Source organism: Petaurus breviceps, unplaced genomic scaffold (assembly GCF_028583685.1).
Source record: "Petaurus breviceps papuanus isolate PSGF00001 unplaced genomic scaffold, PetGlider_PUasm1.0 37, whole genome shotgun sequence".
NCBI lineage: Eukaryota > Metazoa > Chordata > Mammalia > Diprotodontia > Petauridae > Petaurus > Petaurus breviceps.
Window position 1 is genome coordinate 105728152 of NW_027186296.1, and position 27715 is coordinate 105755866.

Sequence of the window (27715 nt, forward strand, 5' to 3'; positions counted from 1 at the left end):
AGATAATCAATGACTACAAAGCCTGTTTCCCTAAAGACCTTTGAATAATAAATTTTCTCAGGAAAAAAGAAATTTAAGTTAAGGTGCCATAGTTGTATGTATTTGTATTTTATTCCTTCCCCAACTTTACAACCTTTTTTGAAAAAAATCATATATTCATATGATACAGTTCATGAAGAATGCCTCATTCCTAAAGATTGTTCTGTTGAATATTTTCTTATTGGAGATATATACAGTGCCCATCAGATACATTATTTGTTTGGGTAGGTTCAAAATGCTTATTTTATTTGTTTTGATAATCATATTGAAATAGTTTCCATTTATGGTTAAGAAAACATTTAGGATGAATTGTATAGATACTGAAAATCATGACGGGGTTTAATTTTTATTTTTGAGTGGATAAACTAATATTAGATGGTTATTTAACAGGGAAATAGCTCATCATATTCCAGCTTAATGTCCAGACACCAGAAACCAATCTAAGCAGGTGCAGAGCTTTCATTCCCAATCTTGAAAACTGACCAACATGAAGCTCTTGGTATACCGAACAAGGACCAGAGCTTTGTTATGTGACTAAATCTGTTTAAAAATTCATAAATTAGATGGAAAAGAAAACTCTTTCCAGTTGAACCTACTAAGGAGGAATTGACCAAAGTAGGAATGTAGGAAGGAAGTCAGGCTTTCCTAGCAGGGTTTTCTTTGGGAGGAGATCAGTAGGATGAGTTCATAGAAGATGCCCTGTTTTGACAGAGCAAACCTGTGATTTCACTGGAGTAGGGAACTCCCTCCCAGTGAAGAAACTCCATGTACTAGTGCAGATGTAGAAACTATTCATGGAGAGTTACCCAAGGCTCTTGAGAAGTTAAGTGACTTCCCCAGGGTCTCACACAGCCAGTAATAGGTGTCAGTATCAGGGCATGAGCTGAATTCCTCTCATTCCATGGCTAATTCTCTAATCACATTCTGCCTCTCCTAGTAATTTTAAGTAGCATTTATTAAATGTATAAAGCAAAAATTAGACTCCCCAGTCCAAATTGAATAATCACTTTGAATTATGAAAATAATTTTGTTTTCAGAAAGACATACCATATTTTAGAAAGTACCTACTTAAACTAAGTTATATCTGTCTGATGTTGGAAGCTAAAACATTTTAAATGATTAGTTGTAAATATGTGTCCAGTTGTGGATGCCTCTTATCTGATCAGTTCATCTCCTCCGCAGTTTCGGTGTCTGAACTGCTCAGCTTCGCAAGTCTGCTCACAGGATGGCCCTTTTTATCAGGTAAGAGGCACTCACGACTGTACATGTTATTGCTGTGAAGGATATGTGAACATCTCTATGATAAGGTCCCACTCTCTGAGATTTATATAGCTTTGTAATCCTGATACTGTCTGGGTTATAAAATCCATGTTCAGGTTATAACCATTTCAAATCATTGTACTTATTTCTATAGAATTACACCAAAGTCGAGGTTTTAAAAATGAAGTTGCAAATAAATTTTAAGACTATCCTATGAAATAAATGTATTTTTACCAGTAACTAGCTTCAGCCTACACGAACTATTTCTGTATGTTTTATATCTCGGCAAGCATTCTATAAGTTTTACACATTTTTCTGACTCGTGTGTCATACACAGATGACTAAAAAGATAAAATATCAAATTGTGGACAAATGTGAATGATAGATAGATACTCATAGGTGGAAGGGGTCTCAGAGTAATCAACACCTGTACCTGAGTAAGAATCTCTACAAAATCCTTCAAACACTGTTATTCAGCATTCATTTGAAACCCTCTAGTGAGACAGTACCCAGTACCTACTGTAGCAGCATACTGGAGCTAAGCAAAAAAAATCTAATCCCTATTCAACATGACATCTCTTTACATCCTTAAATGCAGTTATATTTCACCTAAAATCTTCTCCTTTTAAAGCTACACATCCCTTCTTCCTTCAACCACTTGTCTTCTTGGCATGGTATTAAGGCCCCTCCACATCCTGGTTGCTCTTCTCTGGACTTCCAGTCTCTCGATATCCTTCCTCTGGCCCCCTAAGTAAAAATAATACTCTTGTTGTATTCTGATCACAGCAGAATGCCTACTGCAGGGCACGCTGTCATCCCCAGGGGTCTAAGAGACCCCAAGTTTCTTAGAAGATCACACCTCTCTTTTCTAGACATTCACTTATAATTCTCTTTAATAAAATGTTCTAAAATTATCTAGGAATCAAGGTCATGACCATTAGGCCCCAGTCATAATCAAAGTGATCTATAGTTTGGCCTATAGCTTCCAAGCTCTTCACTGATGTAAAGATCAGCCTTATATAGCATCTCTCCTGTGTTCTATGATCTTTCAAAGGTCATTAAAATTGGCTTAGCAGTAACATCTGTCAAGCCTTTCAAAACCCTGAAAATGTAGTTCACGTAGGCCAGGGAACTTCCTCTCCTTAACACCTCTTAGGTTTCAATTCCAGATTAACCATTTGTATTCTATCCTGTCAAGTCCAGGGATCACTTTTCTTAGATGAGAAAACAAAATAGCAGCTCTTCCTTCTCTCTGTCATATCTTATCATTCAGTCTGCCTCTAGCAGATGAAATTTTACACCAGCAAAGCAGATGTAAAGATATTGGAAATGACTTAACTGTAAGCTTTCCTTGATCCCCCCAAAAATGGTTCCAAATCTTTAAAAATATTGTTACCATCCTCATCTCCCAGTCTTGAAATCATGAGGATTGTTATTCTGTAGTACTTAGTAGCTTACTAAACAATCTTTTATTTTCTGGTTTGGGAGTCCCTCACTCTGAATTGATGCCTATCTTTTGCTCCAAGGAGAAAACCTACTCATTCCTATTTCAGACCAACCATTCTTGTTACTGAGTGGGGCTCTTGAGCCCAAATGTTTAATTAACTGCCTTCTAATATCCTCTCCCTTTTTGCTAGACATTAGTAGTTTGAATGTGGAACCATAGAATCTGACTGATAGAAAGTATCTTAGAAATCTAGTCCAGCTTCCCACCCCATGGTAGGACAACAGCCCTGACAAGTGATTGGCTTTCTCTTACTGAACACTTGCTATGTCAGGGAACTCACCTTATAAGGCAAGAAATTATAAAATTTTTTTCTATTGATCCAAAATCTACACCCTGGAGACAGTTTCTCTGGAGCCAAGCAGAATCCCCCTTCCAAAGTTTAATCCCTCTTCAAATGACAGTCCTTCAAATTGATGGCAGCTGGTGGGCCTCTTCTCTAGTTTAAACATGCACAATTCTTTCAATACTTCCTCATATGACATGGTTTTCAGACTCCTCATTATTCAGGTCATGTTGTAGTTTGTCAGTGTCCAGCTTAAAGTTGGACACTCTGTACTTACAACAACCATTTTCTCTCCCTTACTTTGTTCCCTCCTCTTATGGCTATAAGTATGGAGCCTTAGGATGGAATTCAGACAGCAATCAAAGAAGAGAGAGAGCTCACTCTTATCCTGGGATATTAACCCTCTGGTGGCTTAGTTGCCCTAGGTCAGCAGAGCCCTCCAAGTAGAAATTTCTTTTTACTTGGGACACAGAAGATAAATATGTCTTCCTTGGATCAGGGTCAGCAGCCCTGGCTAGGTGTAGGATAAAAGGAATTAAAAAAACTAACCAGTTTTTCAGAGGACCTTGAAATCACATCTTTCATAGCTACCAATCTGGGGGTTGGAATCAACCTTTAGCCACACTCAGAGTGGCTAGTATAAATGCTGCCTAGCAAGGAATGGGTCTACCTTACTAGGTCTTTTTTTTTTTAAAGTAATCGGGGTTAAGTAACTTGCTCCAGGTTACATGGCCAGTTATTTCTGGGGGTGGTGCTGAGTATCTGAGCCCAGATTTGATCCAGGTCATCCCGACACTGGAGCTGGTGCTCTTACTCGCTGAGCCACCTGGCCGCCCCTAAGCAATGGGGGTTAAGTAACTTGCTCAAGGTTACACGGCCAGGTGTTTCTGGGTGGGTGCTAAGTGTCTGAGCCTGGGATTCGATCTCCAGGTCTTCTCAACACTGGAGCCGGTGCTCTTACTCGCTGTGCTACCTGGCTGCCCCTAAAATATTCTTTTATTTTTTTTATTTAAGCAATCGGGGTTAAGTAACTTGCTCAAGGTTACACGGCCAGTTATTTCTGGGTGTGGTGCTAAGTATCTGAGCCCAGATTTGATCCAGGTCATCCCGACACTGGAGCCATTGCTCTTACTCGCTGAGCCAGCTGGCCGCCCCCCTTACTAGGTCTCACATATAGCATTGGCCTCCATTAACAAGGACAGGCACAGAATCACCACAATAGCAATCATTGTAAAAGTGGGGTGGGTTGGTTGATCTGCACTAGGAAGGCAGCAGAACATCTAGGTAAGCCCTGGAATCTCAGTCAGCTAAAGACCAGTGGTCAGCTTTCTGCCTGTTTCTACCAAGAAGGTTCCAGTTATGGTCTTACCATACAATAGAGACACTCTGTCAATGTAGTCTAAAATTGCATGAACATTTTTAGCAGCTGAATCACACTCTTTTACTGACTTTGTTCTCAACCAGAGCACCTCCATCCTCTTCACATAGGAACTACTGTTAAATCACATCATTTCCCCCTAGTACATGAACAGTTGACTTTGACTATACATGCAGGCAGTGCTCTGCATTTTTCCCGATCTTATTATTTCATCCCCTTGTTCCAGCCCCTCAAAATCTGTTGTCAGATGGCTTGCTAAAATCCAGATACACTCTGCCTCCAACATTTCCCTGGTCAGGAAATGCGATTAGTTTGGCATGACTTGTTGGTGAAGCTCCGCTGCCTGCCCCGTAGGGAGCACAGACTGTTTGTTTTAGAATGTTCCCAGGGATGGGCTTCATGGTCCACCTTCTGCAGTGTCTCCGTCCTGCGGCAGTTCCCTACCTTCTTCTTTCTGGTACCTATTGCACTGTTTGTCAAGTTTCTCAAAGTTTATTGACAGTGGTTCTTCCATTACATTTGTAATATCATTCTTCTGGATCATATGATTTCAACACATCGAAAGAAGGTATTTAATCTTTTCTTGTTTCCTCATTCATCTTAAGTTTCAGTTCCCTCTTAAGTATGTTTATTTTACCTTTGTGAAGGTCACTTAATGTGAATCCTCGATAACCAAACAGAAGCAAAATGGGAGTTTTGAATAGTTGAGATTTATGCAATCAGCTGATATTATACTGCATTCCAATGGGACTTATTCTTCTCATTGAAAATATACAGGAAGAAACTTGGTAATTTTATTTAGCTTTTTTGGAGGTGAAGCAGATGGGGTGGAACCCCCAGCTCGTTCAGAACTGCCACTCTGGCACTATTCATCCATGGGTCTTGCCGCTCTTTTCTGTTTGTCCTTGACCCTGTGTGCCTCCTTCAGTCTTGTGTTCACATCCTTTTAAGATTGGAGTTCTTCAGCAAACCCACTTTGTAGCCACACAAGTCTATTTAGATGATTCTTCTTTTTTTTTTTCTCATTAGAATCATTGTATTTGTATCATCGGTCTTATTTTGGGTTTTGGGTTTGGTTTGGTTTTTGGATCCCATCTATCCCTCTTAAGACGTTTTTACTTTTAGAGCCTCTGCTCATCTGCTCTGTATTCTTCCACCATTTTTTTTTCATGATCTTCTATCAGGTATATGCCTTCTTGGCTTATTTTATTTCCTCTTCAGTTCAGTGTCTCCTGTTAACCAAGCGTACTGTCCATTATTCCAATCCTGCCAATTCTTAGTGACATATGGAGATTTCTCGTGTCAAAATGTCAAGTCTGCTTTGTTCCTTACTCTTTTCCCCAGTTACTTTCTCCTGTGAATTATTAGATGCTTCCCCCAGTGTTGTGTTTTTCATGTCGTACCTTTTGGCCTCAGTCGTATACTCTTGCAACAATTTGTCTTCCTTGACCTTGTATTCATCTTACGCACTCCTTATTGTTTATATGTGATGATTAAAGTAACGCAATAAAGACATTGAGACGGGGTTAAGTCCTGGACCAGAAGGGCATTATTTTTTACCAGCTGAGAAAAAAGTAAATTTAATTTTCACATCTAACAAAGCTAGCAAGAAAAAAAGTACCTTTAAAAAATTGTCCTTTCCCTTTCTAACCTTATGATCCTAAGAAGGGATAGATAAATAATAGCAGTTGGCAGCTCATACATGTCATCTCATTCATACCTGTAAATAACCACCTCTCGGTTTTAGTATTCAAGTCTGAAATTAAAAAAAAAAAATAAAAGGATAACTATTGACCAAAAAAATGCCATCACTTCTCGTCCTGTTCAGTGTGAGGCCAATGGGAAGTAATTTGTACACCTTTGGCCATAGGGTGGTAGTTCGCTCTGTGGGTCTTTATTTTTCTTCTCAACCCTTTTTCCTACCCACAACCTTAAGAATAAGTTAAAGTTGGTCCCAGGTTGATAACTATTCAAAGAAACTCTGCAAAGCTAAACTTCTAAAGAAGGCAAGGCTTCCCTTGCTTTCTCCATCAGGATTCATAACTTGTGACAAACAAACCAGTTAGAAAACTGAATTTAGGTTTTCTTAGAGTGGGAGGTTAGCAGGAACCTTCCATTACAGTTTAAATCCTCTGATGAGGAAAACAGGGGCCCTGAGACATTACATGACTTTGCCTCAGTCAATGTCTTTTGCTATCATATTCAGCTCTCATAAGCCCTGTCAACCAAAAGTCAATTAGAAAATGTAAAGTAAAAATATTTATCTAGTAAAATAAATTACTCTAAAACTTTGACCATACTTGATGAAATGGTAGGATAATTTAAATCAAAATTCCTAGTCTTTCAGCAGAAATGTTATCTTGATTAGACTATATTTTTCATTAGCTCGTAACAGAAGACTTAAACACTTGGTCTCAAGAATTGTTAGACCTCACTTATTTTAATCACATTTCCATAATGTCTACTTGCATACCAAATTTCACTGCAAAATAGCTGTCTCAGTTTCAGTCGCTGCAGTTTTGTTTCAAAATGACTTACTGAAGCACAAATTGGATTCATGGTGTATTTTGATATTCTTTTGTAGCATTACTGAGTGAGATCAAAATCAGTAAACCTTTGTTACTATGGAACAAACAGACATTAAGGTCAAATTGAAACAAAGATTTTTTCCCCTCATTCAAAACATCTCACCCCTTATATTGTGTGTGATGTTGCTTGGTTTGAGGCACATCAAAGGGGAGCTGCCATCTTTTCTTCCCTTGTTGCCTGAGAACTTCTTTAATTGTTGAAATGATCCTGATTCTCCAGAGGCAGGAAAAGAGCAGATCTGGAAATGATCATTTTGGAGAGCAAGCTGAAGAGAAAAAGAACTCCATAAGAACTTCATTAAGGCACATGAGAGACCCCCTGACACTGTAGACGCGGGATCTAGTTTTGACTTAAAACATACAAGATTTTTTAAGTCGTTGCCTATATTGTACAGAATCCTAAGGTGGTTTGAGATTGAAGAGGTAGTTTACATTCTATTTGTAAATGATTTAGCTGGCCTCCTTTAGGAGGTTACTTGTCTTTTTTATTGTACACTTTTATCTGACTGCTTCCATTTAATCAAACTGAATAATCAACCAGATACTAATTTATTGTTAAAAAAAAATCTAATAAAGTACCATATTAGACCATTAGTAGTTAATATAGTTCTTCCTAAATGCTGGGGGTTGGAGGGGAAGGAAAGTAAATAGTCCACAGAGACAAATTAAAAATGAGAACTTTAAATAAAAACAATCTTTGGTTGTGGAAGCCCTTGACAATGCTGCTATTATTCCTATTCATAGGGGTGGGGGAGTGGCTAATTGAAATGTAAGTCTTACATTGTTCCAGGTAGACATTTTGACTAGTAGTATTTTCAATTTTTTTCTTAAGTATTTGGGAGAGGGAATCCAAACTTTCCTAAATTCAGGCAGTTACTGAAAACTCTGCCAACCCCCTATCATTTTGGAAAAGTAATGCATGAATGGGGGATAGACATCTAAAAAGTGAAACTAAGTTTAGAAAAAAAAAATTTTTAAATAAGCAATGTTCCTGGCTTAACTCTCATAATCACTACTACTGACAGATTTAGTAATAAGTTATAACTTCCCATTTAAAATTCTCAAGATTCTTGAATAGATAATTCAACTATATCATTTTTATTTTATATAAACCTAAACTATAAATTGTTCATTATCTGATTTTTATTTTATAGTCTTACCCCATGGTATTGCAGTATCGACCAAGAATTGATTTTGGTTAAACCAAAGGGCATAAATCCCACCAAGAGGAATCCTGCACTATTTGTTTACCCATCGACAGATTGCACAATGAATGGATGTGTTGGACTAGGGGGACACAACTAGAATTTCAGCATGCAAATAAGAACATTGTCTTTCTTTAAATTGTCAACTGCATCTTTGTCATTTCTATTGAGAACAAACCAAGTGCCATTCTGCTACTGAAATCTCTGCATAAGATATCTGTGCTGTCCAACCATTGCATTGCAAGTCATAGCTGAAACCAGTCCAGTGTATCACCAAGATTCAATCTGCTGACTATTTTGCTCGCCTGTTCCAAGACTGTACTAATACCAATGTTGATTACACTAGGAAATGACAGTGCTCAGTCTTTGTGGTGTTGCAGTTTTCACATATTTACTATTTTATTGATTATTGTTTAAAATAATAGTACTGTATGAGAAAATTATTATATCTTGGAATTATTTTGTATAGAAAATATACTTAGAAAAGTGGTTACCATGCCACTGCCCTGTTCTTGTTAAAAATTCCTATGTGTACAAGTAGAGTTTCCTCATGTACAAGAGTCCTTTTTTCAGCGAATATTAATTATTCTTCAAACAACATTAAAACACAGCATAATTATAGTAATTTTTAGTTGTCTAAATAGAATCTACCAGTAGCTCTGGAAAGCCTTTTTTGGTTTCCTGGGTGCAATTTTATGTAACATATATAAAAACTGAAGTTGATATTCATAAATATTCAGGACATTGGCAGCTGATCACATTTACAAAGTCTGTGTGAAGTGAAGTTATTACTCCCTCCATAATGCCTTATGGACAAGCAGGAGCTGCGATGTGAAGCTATGTTGTATTTCCCATTTTATACATGTCTCCCTATTTGATTTTATTCAAGTTAGAGTACATTTTGACAAAGTTGGCCTTAGGTGTGTGTCATTGTGGCATGCAAAAAGTTATGATGACTTTAACATTAAATGTTAGAATTTGTAGTCGTTATGACATTAGACATTTTGTGGTTTTCAAGAGTCGCAAAGAAAATTGTATATTAACATTTTTTGTCAGCTGTCACATTTCCAAACAGTATTTTTAAAAACAAAGGTAATGCTATATGGCAGATGAGCAAATTAACCAAAATCAGTGGTTAAGGGGATCTCATTTCAGATCCTTTTAAATAGTCAAAGAAAATGGAACATTTGCCTTATACAGGGAGAAAAAAAAAACTTCGGAAAAAAATAAGTTTTATTGAAGTTAGAGCTAAAATAGCATACTTAATTTTACAGCTTTTGTAGATACATGTCCTTCACTATCTTCCATTCATTTCAGATCAGTTTGCAAGTCAAGAGTTCTGTCTTACTGTAGTTCTACAAAAATAAAGCTTGTATCATTTCATCTACAGCCACCATTTTAAGTAATTTAAAAATTACATTGATATTCAAAAAAGAGGAAAATTACTTAAGAAACTAAGTTATATCAATAATTAGAAAACAAATTAACTTGTTTTCTTAATCAGGTGGGGAGGAAACTTCAATGATTGGAGTAAACTCTCTGCTTTAGAAATTTGACATGAACAGTTTGTGTGTTAAACACAGTCTAATGCACTGTATGTATACTAAAATTTCCAGTAAAATGTAGCTTGTAAATTTTCTGAATCAGCTCCTTAGTACTAGTAATAATATAGCTAAAATCTTAATATATTTTACATTATATAAAAGGCTACAACTTCATAAGTCCTTTTTAACATATCTTTGATAGAACTTTTTGATTTAAAAAAATTATTCATTCTGACTTTGTTAGAAAATTAATAGCAATATTTTTAGGCTTTCATTTGTCCTGGTGGTTCTTTGGGAGGGTTTACAAGCAAATTTAAAACAAACTGGGAAAGGGGACATTTATTTGTCTTTGAATATTTAGAAATAGATTTTTACCCTTGCCCAACAAAGCCCTTTTAAATTCAGTAAATAACTAAAGAAATTCTTTTGCTTTGCTGCCGAGGTCTACTGCCTGACTCCCCTCTTGTATTAGAAAATTCAGCATAAATTTGTCATAGCCTGGTCAATAGATAAAATAACATTTCAGAGTTGAAAATAATTTTTTATTAATTCAACCATTAGGGAACTTTTTTTTAAACTGCACATAGGAAACTTAGTTGTTTCTGTGTTTTTTGCCAAGAAGCATAGCCTTAAACACATTTTTATACGTACCTGATTTCTTAGCTACTTAAATTTATGCTGTTCTAAACATTACTTAATCATATTTAGTTGGCTATTTTTCTACCAAACAATGATACAATTTTAGGGAGAGTCTTATTCTAAAATTCCTTTATTTCATATCAGTGTGTGATGCATGTTTGTCAAGTGTAATTACAATTTATGTGTCAGAGTATGCGCCAAAAAAAAGGTGGGGGAAAGATGAATATCATATGAAGACAAGCAGATAACTTGGATTAGTTAAATATTTTAAGAAGGACATAAGTAATACAAAAATATCACATGATGGACTTGAACTTCACAGCTTCATCAGCCTCTAAATAGACACATGATGTAGTCTCCACCTGTTCTGATACTTTTTTTTAAATGACTGTAGTTTAAAACTATTTGCACATCTAATAAGACTGTAAATCCCCAGATACTTATTCCCCTAGATCAGGTTTTTGAACTTCTAAGAAGTTAGACACAGAAAATTATAATATTTTTAAGGCTTATTACACAATTTTAGGATACACATAAATAAGAAATCTCTTCTTACAAATAAATTCTATGGAAAAATAAGTTAGCAGTTAATAGAATCAGAGAGCAAATTGAAACAAAAAATTATTCATAGCTATTCAATTAACTAAGCAATAAACTCAAGGGATTTTTAGTCCCAGAAAGTTTTGGGTTTTTTTAAACCTGTTGTTAGTTGCCTTGGGGAAAAAAACCTAAATGTATATGGTCAAGTCCAGGAGGCTTGAAAAATAAAAAGGTGTTTGCAGAGCACAGACATCTCATTAATTGAAACAGAGATAATTGACAAATTGGACTTTTGTTAGATTAACTATAGGTTATTAAGAAACATAAGGAGTAAAATATAAAAGTACATTGTTGAGGTATTCTTGTGGAGCCTGGGGAAAATTTGAATAGTGTCTTTATAACTATCAAAGAAAATGTATTATTTCCTTTGTCAATGTTGAAAACTCTCTTCCTTCCTAATGTGCCACATTTTATGACTGTAAATGAGTATGCCTAAATATGGCATTCACATACATACTAAATTTCATTGGATTCTTGGGGGGTGAGGGGGGGTGAACAGATGCTTATCTTGTGTGATGTTGCGACTAACTCATTAGCTTTATTGACAATGTTATTTAAGAGAAAGTGCCTCATTGCTAAAACTACATTTCTGTCTTTTAGATTTACTGCATAAACTTTGAGTAAGAAGATCGTTTTGGTTTGTGTTTCCTAGAAATTGTTTCATTATTTAAATAGTGATTTTTAAAAATATGTTTAAAAAAATTTGTTTTTTAGAAGATTTATGTTAAACAAATAGGCATCACCAAAGACATATTTACTGTTAGGTAATGACGTTGGGGGAAAAGCAATTTTAACATTTAAAAGATTGGAAGCATTAAGTTTGGAATTGAATAAATTTTCTATTCTTTTGGGCAATAACCTTGATTGATTGATAAAATTCACCAAAGAAAGGCGTCAGACTGAACATGCCTGGTGAGATAAGTCATATGTAGGTTTTCTTTTAACAGCCTAAACCACCTTACAGATTAAAATAAATCCCCAAAGATGGGAATGAGATGAGCACAATTTTTATTTCTTTGAAGTGACATATTGTGGATTGGGTTAGGATAAAGAGAAAGACGTAGTAGAACGAATGGCAGCTTGAAGTCTCTTCTTTTGTACTCCTCAGCGAGTTCTTCGACAGTCAAGTTCAGAGTCAAGAAAGTTTAAAATCTTGAAGTGAGAAGCATTTTTTTTCCCCGTGGTGGCGATCTGTTCTAGATTTGTACTTAGTATCTGGTCAAATGACATAGAAAATATTTTGAGTGCAAGCTCTGCAAAAGTACTTGGTATACTTAACCTTTAAGCAACAACAACAACAACAAAAAAGAAATTCTGATTGAGTTTTCAGAAAAGCTTACATATATTTTTTGCCACCAGAAAAATCATATCTTTTCATAAGGGGGCTTGTATTTTATTTTTGAAAAGCAAAAACAAAAAAAACTTTGTGGAGGATTACTTTCATTGTTACTATCCAAATAGGGATCCAATTAAGGGCTTTTCCATTTTCCAAACTACATTTTTGTCCTCAGGATCTATGTTGTTTGACCAGCTTCTAGGAGAAATCATCATCTTATGCAGACCTTTTGATATCTCTTAAGCATCAGAACCACTTTGGATGGGGCTTCCATGATGGATATACCTCATGCCAGATTCTGCCCTTTCATAAAAAAATGTGATAGTTTGAGTATAATGATAATTCAGTTACAGTAAATTGTGTATCAGCCAAATGTTGTTTGGCTGGTTATGTGAATTTAGAAAGCAAATGGTTGGTAGAACTGTTATTCTTTTGATTGAGAATCAGAAGAACTTGGAAATGCCATGATCATAATTCAGATTCATTAAGTCTTATGATTCAAGGATGAGGTCAAGCCAAGAGAGTGTCCGCCATTGCTGGCTTTTGAACAAAGAAACATTTTAAAGTGTGCTGTCAGACTCACAACCCTTCCAAAGCACAAAATACCCAACTCCTTCTGGATTTACTTGACCAATCTTAGTAATATTTTGATGGGAAAGGGCCAATTTGAAGGTTCATAAAAATGCATTTAAATCTATCATACAGGGTTTGATGGCTTTTTCCCCTTAAAGCAATGTTATTGCTTTCAATACTTTTAGATTATTGATAGTAAACGTGAAAAAGGATGACTTTTTAACATGGCAACAAAGTTTTTACAAATACTTTTGCTTCCTTGTATTTTAAAATAAAGTACTGCAGGAAATTGAGCACATCTTACTTAGGAAAATTTAAAAAAAAAAGGAAAAAGTGATTGAACACCTTTATAATGACCATTTTAGTATATCCATTTATGCATTTTTCTGACATTAAAACCTGACTTTTAAGTTGATTTCTTCCCTGCCTCAATTGTTATGAAACTTGGTATCAGCTACTAAAGTAAAAACATATATGTGTATATATAAAAGTATACACACACATTATTAGACCTAATTTTCTTCCTTTCTTCTATAGATCTAATCAAGTATAGATGCTGACTAGTATATGTTTCTAGGTAGTGTTTGGAAAAACTTAAACAATTTCATCCCTTGGTCTATTAATATTCTGTGCATCAATTCACTTAAGTGGGAGTTCTACATGTTAAAATATACACTGGGATCAGCCCAAAGCAGTTTTCTTTTGTTCTTTGGAATTTTTGTTTGTTTTGTTTTTAGGATGGGGATGGGAGGGGGGGGTAGGCCTAAGTGACCTTAAGTAAAGCTGTGATCCAAGTAAGGAGAAGAAAGGACCTAGGGTATACCAATGTTCTAATGCTTCCTTGCATCTGGTCAGCCACCGGAGTGATTGTCAGTTTTTAATACAATAGCCCTCACAAAACTGAAAAGATCATAGGTTATATTGTAAAGTTATGTTGCTAATTTTCTTTTAAAATATAAGATATTTTAAGCTTTTTGTCAAAAGTGATAACATCTTAATACAAATAAACCTTTTTGTGGTTGTAAAACTTAGCTTATAAATCATTCAAATTGAAGTGAAAGAAATACCAGGTCATTGTTAATGACTTAGTCTATTAAGAATATATGTATTTTTGTAAAGAAAAAGTACTTGTAGATATTTAATCAGTCCAAGGAATACGTTTGTTTGTTTTGCAAAAATGCTGCTTAGAGAATTGAGTCCCTTAAATATTTTTTATTTTTTTTGTGCTCAAATGTATTTTCTGTTGATTTATGGAATGTTCTGTATAAAGTTGTGTATAGTTGTTACAGTTGGGGCTAAAAGCATTTTTTTATCTGAACTTAGTCACGTATATTTGACCATGTCACAAATAGTATCTTTGTTATTAAAATTTTGATTGCCTAATGATCCCGTGTTTGTCCTTTTTTAATATTTATAACCATAGACCTCATTCACTATACTTTTTTTGGGATCATTACCCATAGGCCAAGTTACATAGAAGTCCATTAAAAACGGTAGATCTGCTCTTTATAAAGACTTCTTTCGAGAAAGAAAGTGTTATTTTATCACTGGATTTCATCGTTCCACAAAGTGAGCCTTAGGGTATCCATCCATTCCTTTGAATATTAAGCTATGCTACCCTGATGGACCTGAGATCCTGTGATCACATGAGTGGGGGCGCCCCCTCCAGTACTGCAGATCACACTTCAACCACTGCAATTCTCATCCTGTTGGGCCCCATGTACTAGGAGCCTCCTTCTAGATCACGCATGACATTCACTAACAGAATACACAGGCGGTTATGCAAAGTTTTCTAAGACGATTTGAGAAAAGTTGAACAATTTGGTTTAGGCAGAAACCTCACTTGTCAGTTTGCTTTATTACAGCTTTTATGAGCACATGCCTTAGAATATTTAAAAAAGTCATTCTGATGAGGGTTAGGAATCTCCGTTAGGCTGAAGCATTAGTAACTTGGGGTGTCACATAGTAATGGAGAGTTGTAATGATGTCATGTCTTCCTAGTCTCTAATCTTGCACCTGTGGTGTGAAGTAACTGTTGAAATGACTCACGCCATTTTTGTAACAAAAAATGGAAGCCCATTTTCCTGATAGGCCTAGAGAGAAATACAGGAAGAAATGTAGCCATATTCCTGTGTCCCATTACTTCTGTTCCAGTTGCTTTGCACCAAGGTGAATGTTGACTCCCAAGTTTGCCGATGCCCAGGTTCCATACAACTCATGATTCTGGTGCCTGGGACACAGATGGTTATTTTGTAACAGTGCTGGCAGGGAAGTATATATGTTTGTTTTTTTAGAATTGCTACCATTTCTTCTGCAAAAGTCTTCCTGCCATAGAAAAATGATTCCATAATCAGTTTTCATTAAACAAACATCTGATGTCTGGCTTTATCATGGCAGCCTGTTTCCATAGCTTCATTCGTACAGAAGTCATGAATTCATACAGGTTCCAGCATGTAGCCCACAAAATAACACAAGAAGCAAAATCACCATCACATAGTCCAGAAATATTTTCATTTATTCAAATGGTTGAGTGGTTCATTTGTAAAAATTCCAATTTAACTGTTAGAAACAGAGTGGTCAACCAAATCATACACTTGATTAAAATTTGATGCAAACAAAGGAATCCCCAACCTGTGACAACTTAGCATACTTTATTTTTACTTAGAAACATTTCAGAACTTCAAGTTTTGATTGAATGCCATCAGCTGCACAGTATAATCAGCCAGCTCGCAGCATTTCCAGCTTTAAAGAGCATTTATCAGATTCCCTCATAGTAACATTTGCCTCTGAAGTAGAGGAGAAAAAAGCCTTGTTCTAGATTCAACAGCAGTCAGGTCATAGGATCATAGAGGTGGAGGGAATCTAGTCCCCACCCCCTCAACTTTATGGACTAGGAAGACCCATCACCTACTTCATGCAGGGTTCAGTGAGGGAAGGTGCCTTTTGTGCACTTTAAAGCCCTACGATACTGTGAGGGAGCTTCAGTTAGCACAACGGATGTCCACACCATACAAGTACCACAGAGCAAATTTGGGACTTGTATCCATTGATTTTCACCTTACCTGTAACTAGAGAATTGGCCGGCCGGCCTACACATTTTGCAAGATAGAGGCCAATACCAGTATAACGCTGTGCTAAAGGCTCCTCCTTCTTCCCTGCCCCGCAGCCCCCCCCCCCCCCCCCCCCCAGCCCATAGCAATCAATCAATCAACCTTGTATTCATAAAGCCTTCCACAGGGCCATAGGAAGATGGACTCCAGGACACCCTTCTCCTAGTCAGTCACCAAGTGATTTTCCAAAAGTGCAGGTAAGACTCCATCATCCCCCTACTTGATACGCTACAGTGTCTCCCTATCACCTCCAGAATCAATCTCTCTTTCCCTCTCTATCACTCCTTCCCCTCTCCTCTCCTCTTTTTGTCTCTCTCTGTCTCTCTCTCCTCATCAATTCACAAAGCTGTGATATCCAGCCCCAGTCTCGCCTCAGTTTCAGTCCTGCCTCACCAATAGCCTAATGGATATTTCAAACTGGATGCCTGGAAGACATCTTAAATTCAACAAATCCCAAACTGTGCTAATTCTCCAAATTCTCCTTTCTTTTAAAGCTCAATATTTATGTCAAAGGCATTGCTATCTCCTGGTCTTCCACGCCATACATCCAATTGCTAAACTTGGTCATTTCTACCTTTACAACATCTTTCTTATCTGATTCTTCCCCACTCATGCAAATACCACCTTAGTTCAGGCCCTCTTCAACTCAGTCAGTTGGTCAAATATTTATTAAGCACCTGCTATATACCAGACACTGTGCTAAGCACTGGGAATACAAATATGAAAAAAAAGATCCCTGATTTCGAAGAGCTTACAATCTAATGGATGAAGACAGTACATAAAAGGAAACTGAAAAGTAGTTGGTGGGGGTGGGGGGACTGCAGAAGAAGGGACCTAGGGTGAGTGACTGGTGGAGTCCTATCCAAGGAGTGCAAGCTGGTGGGAAATGAAGAGATGGCGAGTCTGAGAGTCCTCTTTAAATGGAGCAGTCCTTTGCTCCACCTTCTAGTCAAAAGGGAAGAGGGTACCAAGGATACTGATGAGGAATGAGCACCAAGGTGATGTAGTCTTGCAAAATGATGAGTTTCCTAATGAGGAGTTTTTCTGGGGGTATGATCTGAATCTTGAAGAAAGTAGGGATTACAAAAGGTGGAGATGAAAAAGGAATAAATTCCAAGCATGAGAAATGACCAGTGCAAAGACATGGAGGTAGGAAAACTCTATGTACAGATAATTGGAGTGATTAGCAAAGAGATGATAATTAAATCTATGCAAATTGAAAAGGTCATCAAGATGGTCTCCAGGGTGAAAGAAAAGAAGAGGGCCTAGGACAAAGATTTTAAGAAATGGTCAGACATATAGGAGGAGAACCAAGAGAGATAAAGAAGAGATTACATAGGAGTAAAGAGTGGTCAATAGTGTTGAATGTTGCAGAAGTCATGAAGGATGAGTACTGAGAAAAGTCCAGATTTGACTATTAAGAGACAACTGATACGCATTATTGGAGTTGTGAACAAGTCCAACCATTGTGGAAAGCAGCCATGCCCAAAAGAAATGGTCAAGGGGATGGTCTCAGAAAAACCTGGGAAGACTTGCATGAACTGATGCAAAGTGAAGTAAGCATAATGAGAACAATTTATACAATTACAGAAATATTGTAAAGAAAAACAACTTTGGAAGACTTAAGAACTGTTATCGATGCAATGACCAACAACAATTCAAAAAGACTTTCGATGAAATTATGCTATCCACTTCTAGATATCCAATGGACTTAAATTGCAGGTTCAAGTTCCTTTCTTTTTCTTTTTCATTTCTTTTTCTTTGCTCTTTTCTTCCTTCTCTTTTCTTCTCTTCCTTTCTTCCCTCCTTCCTTTCTTCCTTCCTTTCTTCCTCCCTTTCTTTCTTTGTCTCTCTCTTTCTTTGTTTCTTGACATAACGAATGCAGAAATTTGTTTTGTGTGACGATATATATTTACAATGGGTTTTGCTTTCCTCTCTTCCTGTTTTTTCAATGGATGGAAAAGGAGTAAAAGGGAGGGAAAGGATTTGGAACTGAAAAGAAAAAAAAATTTTTTTACAGACCATTGCTAACTTTGGAGAGAGAAACTTCAGTTGAGTGGTGAGATGAGAAACCAGACCAAGAAGTAAGAGCAAAGAAGAGAAAGCCAGGATTATAGAAATCTTTTTCAGACAGATAAAGGGACATGAAATTTGGAACAAAAACTTGAAGAGGTGGTAGAATCTGAGGTGGTGGGGGTTTTAAGGATGGGAAAAACTTTGGGAAGGAGCCAGTAGAAAATGATCAGTTGAAGACTGGAGAGAGGAAAGGGTTGGTAGTGGGGGTAATCTTCTAGAAAAGACAGGAGAAAAATGGGGTTATAGGTACATATAGAGGGATTGACCTTGGCAAAAAGGGCCATCTCTCTTCATCAGAGACTTGAATAAAGAAGAGAATGGATGATGTTGTCAAAGGGTTGTGCGATTTAAATGGGAATTTCATTCGTTTTCCTCATTTCCTGCAGGTTTGAAGACAATAATTGGTGGGAAAGCAAATGTGTTCTTAGATCATATTCTTATGCTACTATTCTAGTCCTACAGCTCTCTCTAAATTCATTTTCCCAGCATCATTTGTACAATGGCCTGTTACCACTTAGTGTCCTAAAGAGGGCCTGATTCCAGCCACTTATAATCTAAGTTTCCATTGGGTAAAAGAACACATATAAAGAGCCCAAGTTCTTGAGATGGCACAAATAGGTGTCTCCATGAAAAGTTCCTGCTTCCTCAGGGCTGACCAGTGGACCTGTGACATGTGAACACTGAGGATGAAGCCATCATTTGAGAGCCAAAGTGGAGAGGAAGTGGCATTTCCATCTGAATTTTATTCTTGTGAGATGAGTCTTATGACATTTTGTAATAGCTTTCAGTCTTTCTCCTAAAACAATTTCAAGCAAGAACAGAATGACTAATTCCAAAACTTGAAAATGGTTTCAACTGGAGCCAGAGTTCCTGGTTAACAGGGAAATGTGGTGATGAAGACATGGTTATTTTGAGGTAACTATGGAAACCCTACTACTCTATACTTGTATTTTTCCACTTTTAACCAAGAACTTCAACTATACTCCAAAATGCTTTAATCAGATTTGGAAACTACAATGTGTTAAGTATGATAACTAGTCAAAGGAACACATTCTTCAGGGCTGTAAGTAAGGGATAAATGGCATTCCCCCCAGAAGTCTGAATTTCAAGTTAGGAAACCTGAGTTCAAAACCTAGCTCTACCATTTCCAACCTTTGACCTTGGGAAAGTCAGTTAAGCTCTTTGTGACCCAATTTCCTCATTTGTAAAATGAGGGAGTTGGACTAGATGACCTCTAAGGTTCCTCTCCACTCTTGATCTGTGATCCTATTTTTACAGATTATAGGTATTTGAACTAGAAGGTACCTTAGAGATCTAGCTCAAATGTCATTTTATAGATGTGATAATGGGGGCTCAGGAATAAGGCTCAGACAGGTAGTAAACAGCAGAAGTGTAATGTGTGCTCTGCTACCAGATCTTTCTGATTCACTGTACTGCTTCTAGGTAAACTGAGGCAGTCATGCAACAGGCACTTCTGATCCAAGGGTATGGCACTTCTATCTTATCCTTCTCTCATTGTGTTCCCCACAAACGTTTTTAAAAGAATATAAGCAAATATAAGAACATAATAAATATCCTATATATTTTTGTTCCCCCTCAATTTCAAAGTGGCCCTTGTGGAATGAGCAGAGGCTACCCTTCCCAACACAAAGGGCTGAACGAAAGAAGCAAATGACTCCTTGCCACAGTGGGCCGACGTAGGAGGAAGGAAGTCATCACTCCTTTTCCTACTCCCTTCTAGCTGCCTCCCATCACTCCCCATCTGTCTCCCTCCTACCTGCCTTGGGTTGAAGATACAGAGCTGTAGGCTTCCCAGTGCACCTCCAGCCCTGTGCATAATATAAACAAGGATCTGAGTGTAGCAGCTGCCTGGTCCTTCTTCCTAATATAAAAATGCTTTAACCCCTAGCATGAACTGTAAAAAAGTAGGAAATCTGAAATGCAAATATTTCATTTCAATCACTTATTATCCTCTACCTACTTTTTTGCAAAACCTATCTTCTTTTTGTTTTTTTCTCTTGTCCTATCATCCTCCATCTCTAAGATTATCTCACGTGGTAGCACACTCAGCAAGTAAGCTGTAGTGGGATCGATGTCCACATTCTGCATCTTGTGACTGATAAGCCCAACTGGGTTATACCCAAGACCAGTGAGAGCATTCAGGAGGACACTCTATTCTATGAGTGGACTCTGTACCAATACTGGATACAACAATATAAATGTAGACTAATTAGAGGAATAGAAGGAAAGGATACCGGGCAGGAAAAAAAAGGAATAAAAAGACTGAAGAAAGGAGGAAAAAAGAAACAAAGAGAATAAAAGAACTGAGAAAATAAGGATGCCTTTGATTCTGTTTTCTCCTCTCCTTCCTCTTCTACTTTTCTCCTCTATTTATTTTCTTTTGTTTGTTTATATAATGGGAGGACTGACCAATGAGTATCCTGGGTTTGGAACATTCTCAGGTTTGCTCTTCATGGAGGATTGTACAGAGAATGATCAGATGTTCCTTGTCCCATTACAACTTAATACATGGAGTCTTAGTGAGAGTACTTGTGGCCACAAGTAACTGAGGGGAAGGTTTGTAGTAATGAACTCCTAGTTCACACAGGAGCTGGAATGACAGATGAATGACTAAGCCAGACCTGAGTATGCATATTAATCTAATTAATATAATCTAATCTATCTTTCTACCAGCATTTTTTTTCTTCTTTTCCTTCCTGGTGGTGTAAGATGCCAGCTGGCAGTTAGGGGAGCCCAGGTGATTGAGAGATCCATGAGAGCCATTGAGGGCTCCCTGTTAATTGGAATCAGTAACAATATCCACCAACGTAGTAGTGGATGTTGGCATACAAAGCAAATTCATACCAAAATGGAAGGACATTCCCCCAAGGATGGAAGCAGCTTCAAGGATCATGATTCCTCATTGCAGAGAGAAATGCTGTCTATGAACTCGAGAAAACACCAAATCCTGAACCTCATGAAGATTTCACAAAGGGCAAGGACTTCTGTGGCTGAAATTCAGGAGAGACCCCTTAGCTGTACTTTTTCTCTACATAAGGACTTTAATTATCACTGTACTCTAATATTCAAACCCCCTTTCCACAGGGACTTTGAGTATGTAAGTACCTCTCTTTTCTATGGGAATGGGTGAGTTGGGGAAGGAAAAAGGGATTGTTTTTGTAACTACTATTCTTGTAAATTCATTTTCTAAAAACTGATAAGAGTCCTACTGGTCAGTTGATAATGAAGAGTGTATTAATTTGGTACTTGTGAGCAACAGTAATAGAACTTTGTTAACTCTCAAGGGTTATCCTCTAGATCCCTGAAGGAATGTCCTTAGCAGTTTTCTGAGAACCCAACCTTCCAGTGCAAATGGGACTTGGGAGAGTGAGACCAGAAAGAATGGGACATCTGTATTTTTATTTTCTTCTTTTGCCTTTCTACCTTTCTCCTTTTTCTTTCTCCACCCTCTTTTTTCCCTTATATTTTGTTCTTCTATTCTTTCCTTCACTTTATTTTTAATTCTCCATCCTAATTTTCTTCCTTCTCTCCTTTCAGATCCATTTCCTTTTTCTAATTTTTCTTTTAATGTCTTTCCACTCATTTCATTTTTAGGAGTATCAATTGATTTTTTAAATAAAATTTTATTGATAAATTATATAGTGTTTAATTTTTAAAGATCGACCCTGCCCTTCACCATACTCTTCCAAGTGGGTACTCTTACTCCACACATTCAATCCATTCTTCTCCCCCAATCAAATCTTATTTAAGAGAGCATTACCCCAATCACAAACACAAAGTTATCAAGATTATTTCGTTATCTAGAAGAGTGGGGGACTCCTTGGAAGGCCATAACTCCAAGGAACTCCATAGCCCTTGTTAACTCCAAGGAACATTTATTAACCAGAGAGTGGGAAGATGGGTCACATCCCACCCTTGCTTTAATAGCCAACCAAGGGTCTTGTGTGCATCACAACCAAACCTCCCTGTTCAACCATTATTGAGGAACAACCCCTCTCCCCCACTAACTATTCTCCTCTTGAGACTGTTCAAGCTCCCAGCCACTGCCCTCTTGTCCAGTCTTCTCTGGGCAGTCACAACCTAACCCCAACCTGGGTACTCTCATCAGCAGCTACACAGGTGCCCTTGTAAAAGTTGCCTTTTGTCCAACCCTACTATGATGTTTCCATCCCTAATATGTCTCCTAGGTCAGTAGTGTCAAACTTAAATAGAAAGAGAGATCACTAAAATATATAGAAGGATCTTTATCAGTCACATATTTACTTTTAAAATGTAATATTATCTATGTTTTATTGTATTTTTATTTATTTTGTTAAACATTTCCTAATTACATTTTAACCTGGTTCAGGAAGTACTCAGCACTGGTCCCCGAGTCACATGTTTTGACACCTCTGCCCTAGGTCATTCCACGGGTGGCAGAGGTCACCCTCAGCTGACTCTGCCCCCCTTGTTTGGATCTTTTCTGTAGGACAGTGGCTGAGGAATAAGGAGCCTTCATAGCCCTTTTTATTTTCAACAGTGAATTGCACAGGATGAACAAACATGAATAATGTGAATCTGCACCACAGTTCTTACTATATTATCTTTCCCCAACCCACTACTCTTTGAAATTCACCTGTTACTATGAGGACACTATCATTCATCTGGGGAAAGCTAGGTGGGATAGAGTGTTTGGCTTAAAATAATAAAGACTCTTCTTCCTGAGTTCAAATCCAGCCTCAGACACTTACTAGCTGAGTGACCCCGGGCAAGTCACTTAATTGTTTGCCTCAGTTTCCTTATCTATAAAATAACCTGGAGAAGGGAATGGCAAACCACTCCAGTATCTTTGCCAAGAAAACCCCAAATGGGGTCACAAAGAGTTGGACATGACCAAACAACATCAAAAGCATCCATTTGGTCACCCAAGTTTGGAACCTCATCAATATAAATACCTTAAGAGCATATCTTGTCTTTGTATCCCCAGCACCTACCAGACTACGTGGTACACAGTAGGGGCTTAATAAATGCCTTTTAATTTGTTGATTAATTGTCTACTCCTCACGCTTGCTTACCCCAGTGAGCCCATCACTTGCCAAAACTTATCCCTACCTCTTCAGCATCTCCTGCATCTGTTTGCTTATTTCCACCAACTTAGTTCAGGTCCTCCTCATCTCTCACCTCGACTACTCCTGCAGCCTCCTAATTGGTTTCCTTGCTTCAAGTATCCCCCCTCACCAAGCCATCCTCTACGGAGCTGCCAAAGTGATTTTCCTAAAGTGCAGGTCTAACCATATTACTCCCCTGCTCAATAAACACCAGGGGCTCCCTATTGGGATCAAATATTATTTCATTTTTATCTCTCCTTTTTTAAACTTATTTTCTTGCAAGTTTAATGTTTGTAATAAATACAAATGTTTTACATTTGTTTTACAATTTCTATATAATAATATATGTTTATAAACTTATAAGGGACAACTAGGTGGCACAGTGGATAGAAACTTGGAATCAGGAAAACTCATCCTCATGAGTTCAAATTTATCTTCAGCCACTTACTAGCTATAAATCACTTAACCCTGTTTGCCTCAGTTCCTCATCTGTAAAATGAGCTAAAGAAGGAAATGGCAAACCACTCCAGTATGTTTGCCGAGAACACCTCAAAAGGGTCCCAAAGACTTGGGCGTGACTGAAATGACTCAACAACAAATAAATTTATTAATAAGTATATATACATCTATTGAAAATTTCTTCTTTTTTTTACTATTGGGGTACACTATAAGAAAAATTCTGATCTAGAAAGCACCATGGAGTTGCCACAGTATTCTTAAAGGCAACCGAGCACACATAGTAGCCACCTAATAATTGCTTGCTAAAAGTAAAAACAAAAATCCCCTCTTGTTTTATAGAGAAGGAAAATGAGACGCAGAGAAAAATGACTTTCCCAAGGTAACACACAGAGCCAAAATTCGAACTCGTGTCCTCCAACTCCAAATCCTGTACTCTTTCCACTGCAGGCAGGTTGATGATACCCACTCAAGGCCGCTCCCTTAGGAGACAGTGGTGGTTGACACTTCAAGGAAGCTGAGGATCACAGAAATTACATGTCTCAAGTGTGAAAACCGGGATTCGAACTCGGGTTTCCCAGGATTAAATCTGATATACGGGAAAGTTAATTAGACTGGATATCAAATCTCAGTCTGCTACACATGATCTGTGTGACCACAGACAAGCTATTTGATCTGTGTAAGCCTCGGTTTCTTCATAGGTAAGATGAGATGACTAAACTAGGCGACCTCTAAGTTGCCTTAGAGTAGCTCAAAACACCCTGATTCTAGGGACTTCTAGGCCCAGTGCTTTGTCCACCACTGCCTCTAGCCCCACCCAGTGTCTTGGCGTATGAACTCCCTTACTGAAGCAGTTCAAACACAGATATGACATCCAGCCCTAGCCCTGTGTTAGTAAAGCATTCTACTTTCCTCATTCTCCCATCCATGTGCCATCACCATCCAGAGATATAGAAACTGAGTTGGAAGGAAATTTAGAGATTACATCCTCATCTTACAGAAGTGGAAACGGTGGCTTAGACACTAGAAGTGACTTTCTCAAACTTTGTATAGAGCTAATTGATGGCTAAGCCAGAATGAGGTCCTAGATCTGCTAATTCCTCATACGGTTTTCTTTCTTTAATACACATAGCTTTTCATCAGCCATTGCCATTGCTTGGGAAAGAAAGGTTGTTTTAATGCTTAAAAATTATGGCTTTCACTCAGTTGCCCTGTGAGGAGGCAGAATGATTCATGGCCCATTCCCCTAGGATAATTGACCTGATGGCAAAAACAGATAAAAAGGAAATATTCTAGGCCCAGCCATTTGCAGAAGCCAATCTAAATACAGTTCAGGCTGCCAACCAGCTTTAGCCTCTTTCAGTAACAACCGCCCAAGAGCCAAGGAGCAAAAGATGAAATGAAATGACATTGGGCTTAAACTAACAAATGTCCCTGAGTGTTGACTGTCTAAATTGCATTGCTAGTTCAATTTGGCAAAGGTTTACCGTGAGCCAAGAGCAATGTTCCTACCACCCATGGGAGGGGTAGCCAGAAGAAATAAAGCAGAAAGTCAGCTCAAGGAAGACCAAAGTTATAATTTTAAAACTTAGAACAAAAGATTCTTTTTTGCTTTTAATGTGCGTTAATGCCCAAGGAGCATGGTTGGGACAATTCCATTACTATCAAAAAACTCCTAATCATAAGTTACTGAATTTTAAACTGGAGGAGATATTGTTGGTGTTATTGTTGCTGGGTCACGTATGACTTTTCATGACCCGATTTGGGGTTTTCTTGGCAAACATACTGGAGTGGTTTGCCATTTCCTTCTCTGGCTCATTTTACAGATGAGAAAACTGAGGCAAACAGCATGAAGTGACCTGTCCAGGGTTATACAACTGGTAAGTGTCTGAGGCTAGATTTGAACTCAAGTCTTCCTGACTCCAGGCCCAGCACTCTATCCACCACACCACCTATCTGCCCTAAAAGAGGCTTTAGAAGCTCTCTAGTCCAAACCCATTATTTTACAAATGGGGAAACTGAGATTCAAAGAGGTTGAATGAGTTGCCAAAGGACACACAGGTAAGTAACCAAGATGGGATTTGAACCAGGGTTCTTGGACCCCAAATCCAGTCCTCTTTCTACTATACTATGTTGGTAGAACAGAAAGAATATTGGGTTGGGAGTCAGAAGACCCAGCTTTGAATCCCATCTCTTCTATTTATCATGGTGTAGCACTCACTCTGGGGTTATCTGTCCCTTCCCCATTCACATCATTGGGCCTGAGATCTCAGATAGTAATTGACTACTACTGCCTTCAGGTTTTTAGAGATAACCCTATGGGGATGGGGTTTCTAGTGCTGGCATTTGTGAACCCCCACTGATATGTTTCCTATTAACAAATTGGTCGGTAGCCTCAATTAGCTTTCTAAAAAAAGTGTTTATTAAGATAGTATAGCAAGGACAGTAGTTTAAAAAAACATACCCCCAAATCCTTGCTCACAGTGTCTGTCAAGTACACTCAGGTCCATGGAATGAATAGCCTTAGAGTATAATAGTAGTGAGGTATACATGTAAGATATATACATGGCAAAAGGGTAACTCATAACTTTACTAGAATTACTCTGTTATTTTATGCCCTTAGAGAGGGGCTTGGGCAATTAATCATGCTGCTTTCTCCATGACCCATTAGAAAAGGATTTCACACCTCACAAAGAGATCCCAGGTTGGAAGTCATCCTGTTCACACATTTAAAACTTCATTAAATATGACTATCCTTACATTTACTACTTTTTTTTTCTTTTTGGAGGGGGGAGGGCAGGGCAATGGGGGTTAAGTGATTTGCCCAAGGTCACATGGCTAGTAAGTGTTAAATGTCTGAGGCCTGATTTGAACTCAGGTCCTCCTGACTCCAGGGCCAGTGCTCTATTCATTGCATCACCTAGCCACCCCCTACTTACTAGTTTCTTATTAGCTTAATTGGGAGTAAGGTTAGAGCCTCACTCTGAAACTAGAATTGAGCTAGCAAGAACCTTAGATGTTATCTGGTCCATCCCCTTCATTTTATGAATGAGAAACATGAAGATGAAAGAGTTTGTGACATTACCCAAGATCTCATAAGCAGTAAATTTCAGAAGCAGAGATTAAACTCAGGTCTTCTAACCCCAAACGCAGTGCACTTTGCAATAGACCACATTCCCTTTTCCTCCATACTAGCCATATGACCTTGGGGAATTACTTTCCCTCTCTAGTTCTCAGTTTCCTTGTCTGTAAAATGAAGGGTTTGTCACTACTGATTAGAGAAAAGCAAATTAAAACGATTCTGAGATACCACCTCACACCTATCAGACTGGCTAACATGACAGAAAAGGAAAATGACACATGCTGGAGGGCATGTGGAAAAATTGGGATACTAATGCATTGTTGTTGGAGTTGAAAACTAGTCCAACCATTCTGGAGAAGAATTTGGAACTATTCCCATAGACCTATAAAACTGTGCATACCCTTTGACCCAGAAATACCATTACTAGGTCTATATCCCAAAAAGATCAAAGAAAAGGTAAAAGGACGTACTTGTACAAAGCTATTTGTAGCAGCTCTTTTTGTGGCAGCAAAGAATTGGAAATTGAGGGAATACTCATTATTTGGGGAATAGCTGAATAAGCTGTGTTGTATCATTTTGATGTGATACTATTTTGCTATAATAAATGATAAGCAAGGGGTGGTTAGATAGCACAATGAATAGAACACTGGACCTGGAGTCAGGAGGACCTGAGTTCAAATCGAGCCTCAGACACTTAACACTCACTAGCCGTGTGACCTTGGGCAAGTCACTGAACCCCAACTGCCCTATTTTGCCCCCTCCAAAAAGAAATAAAAAAGAAAAAAAGGAAGAAATGATGAGCAATATAGTTTCAGAAGAATCTAGAAGACTTATATGAACTAATATAAAGTGAAGTGAACAGAACTAGGAGAACATTATACATAGTAACAGCTATATTATAAGTGATCAATTGTGAAAGACTACTCTGCTC

At 37.8% G+C, this 27715-nt stretch overlaps 2 protein-coding genes across 12 annotated transcripts in view; one reads left to right on the forward strand and one right to left on the reverse strand.

Annotated features, from left to right (window-relative positions):
* Positions 1–14338, forward strand: part of PCGF5 (polycomb group ring finger 5) — a 146877-nt gene extending 132539 nt beyond the window's left edge. For 10 of the 11 annotated variants that reach the window (XM_069099207.1, XM_069099205.1, XM_069099208.1 and 7 more), the window contains 2 exons: positions 1222–1281; positions 8210–14338. In XM_069099207.1, coding sequence (XP_068955308.1) covers positions 1222–1281; positions 8210–8257 — 108 coding nt within the window. In that variant the 3' untranslated portion in view covers positions 8258–14338. The remainder of the gene's footprint in view (positions 1–1221; positions 1282–8209) is intronic. The other variant, XM_069099216.1, reaches the window with a different exon arrangement.
* ANKRD1 (ankyrin repeat domain 1) overlaps positions 1–14670 on the reverse strand; it is a 392615-nt gene extending 377945 nt beyond the window's left edge. Inside the window, exon 1 of the mRNA XM_069099204.1 lies at positions 14667–14670. The gene's annotated coding sequence lies outside the window, so the exon portion shown is untranslated. The remainder of the gene's footprint in view (positions 1–14666) is intronic.
* Between the last annotated feature and the right edge of the window lie 13045 nt (positions 14671–27715).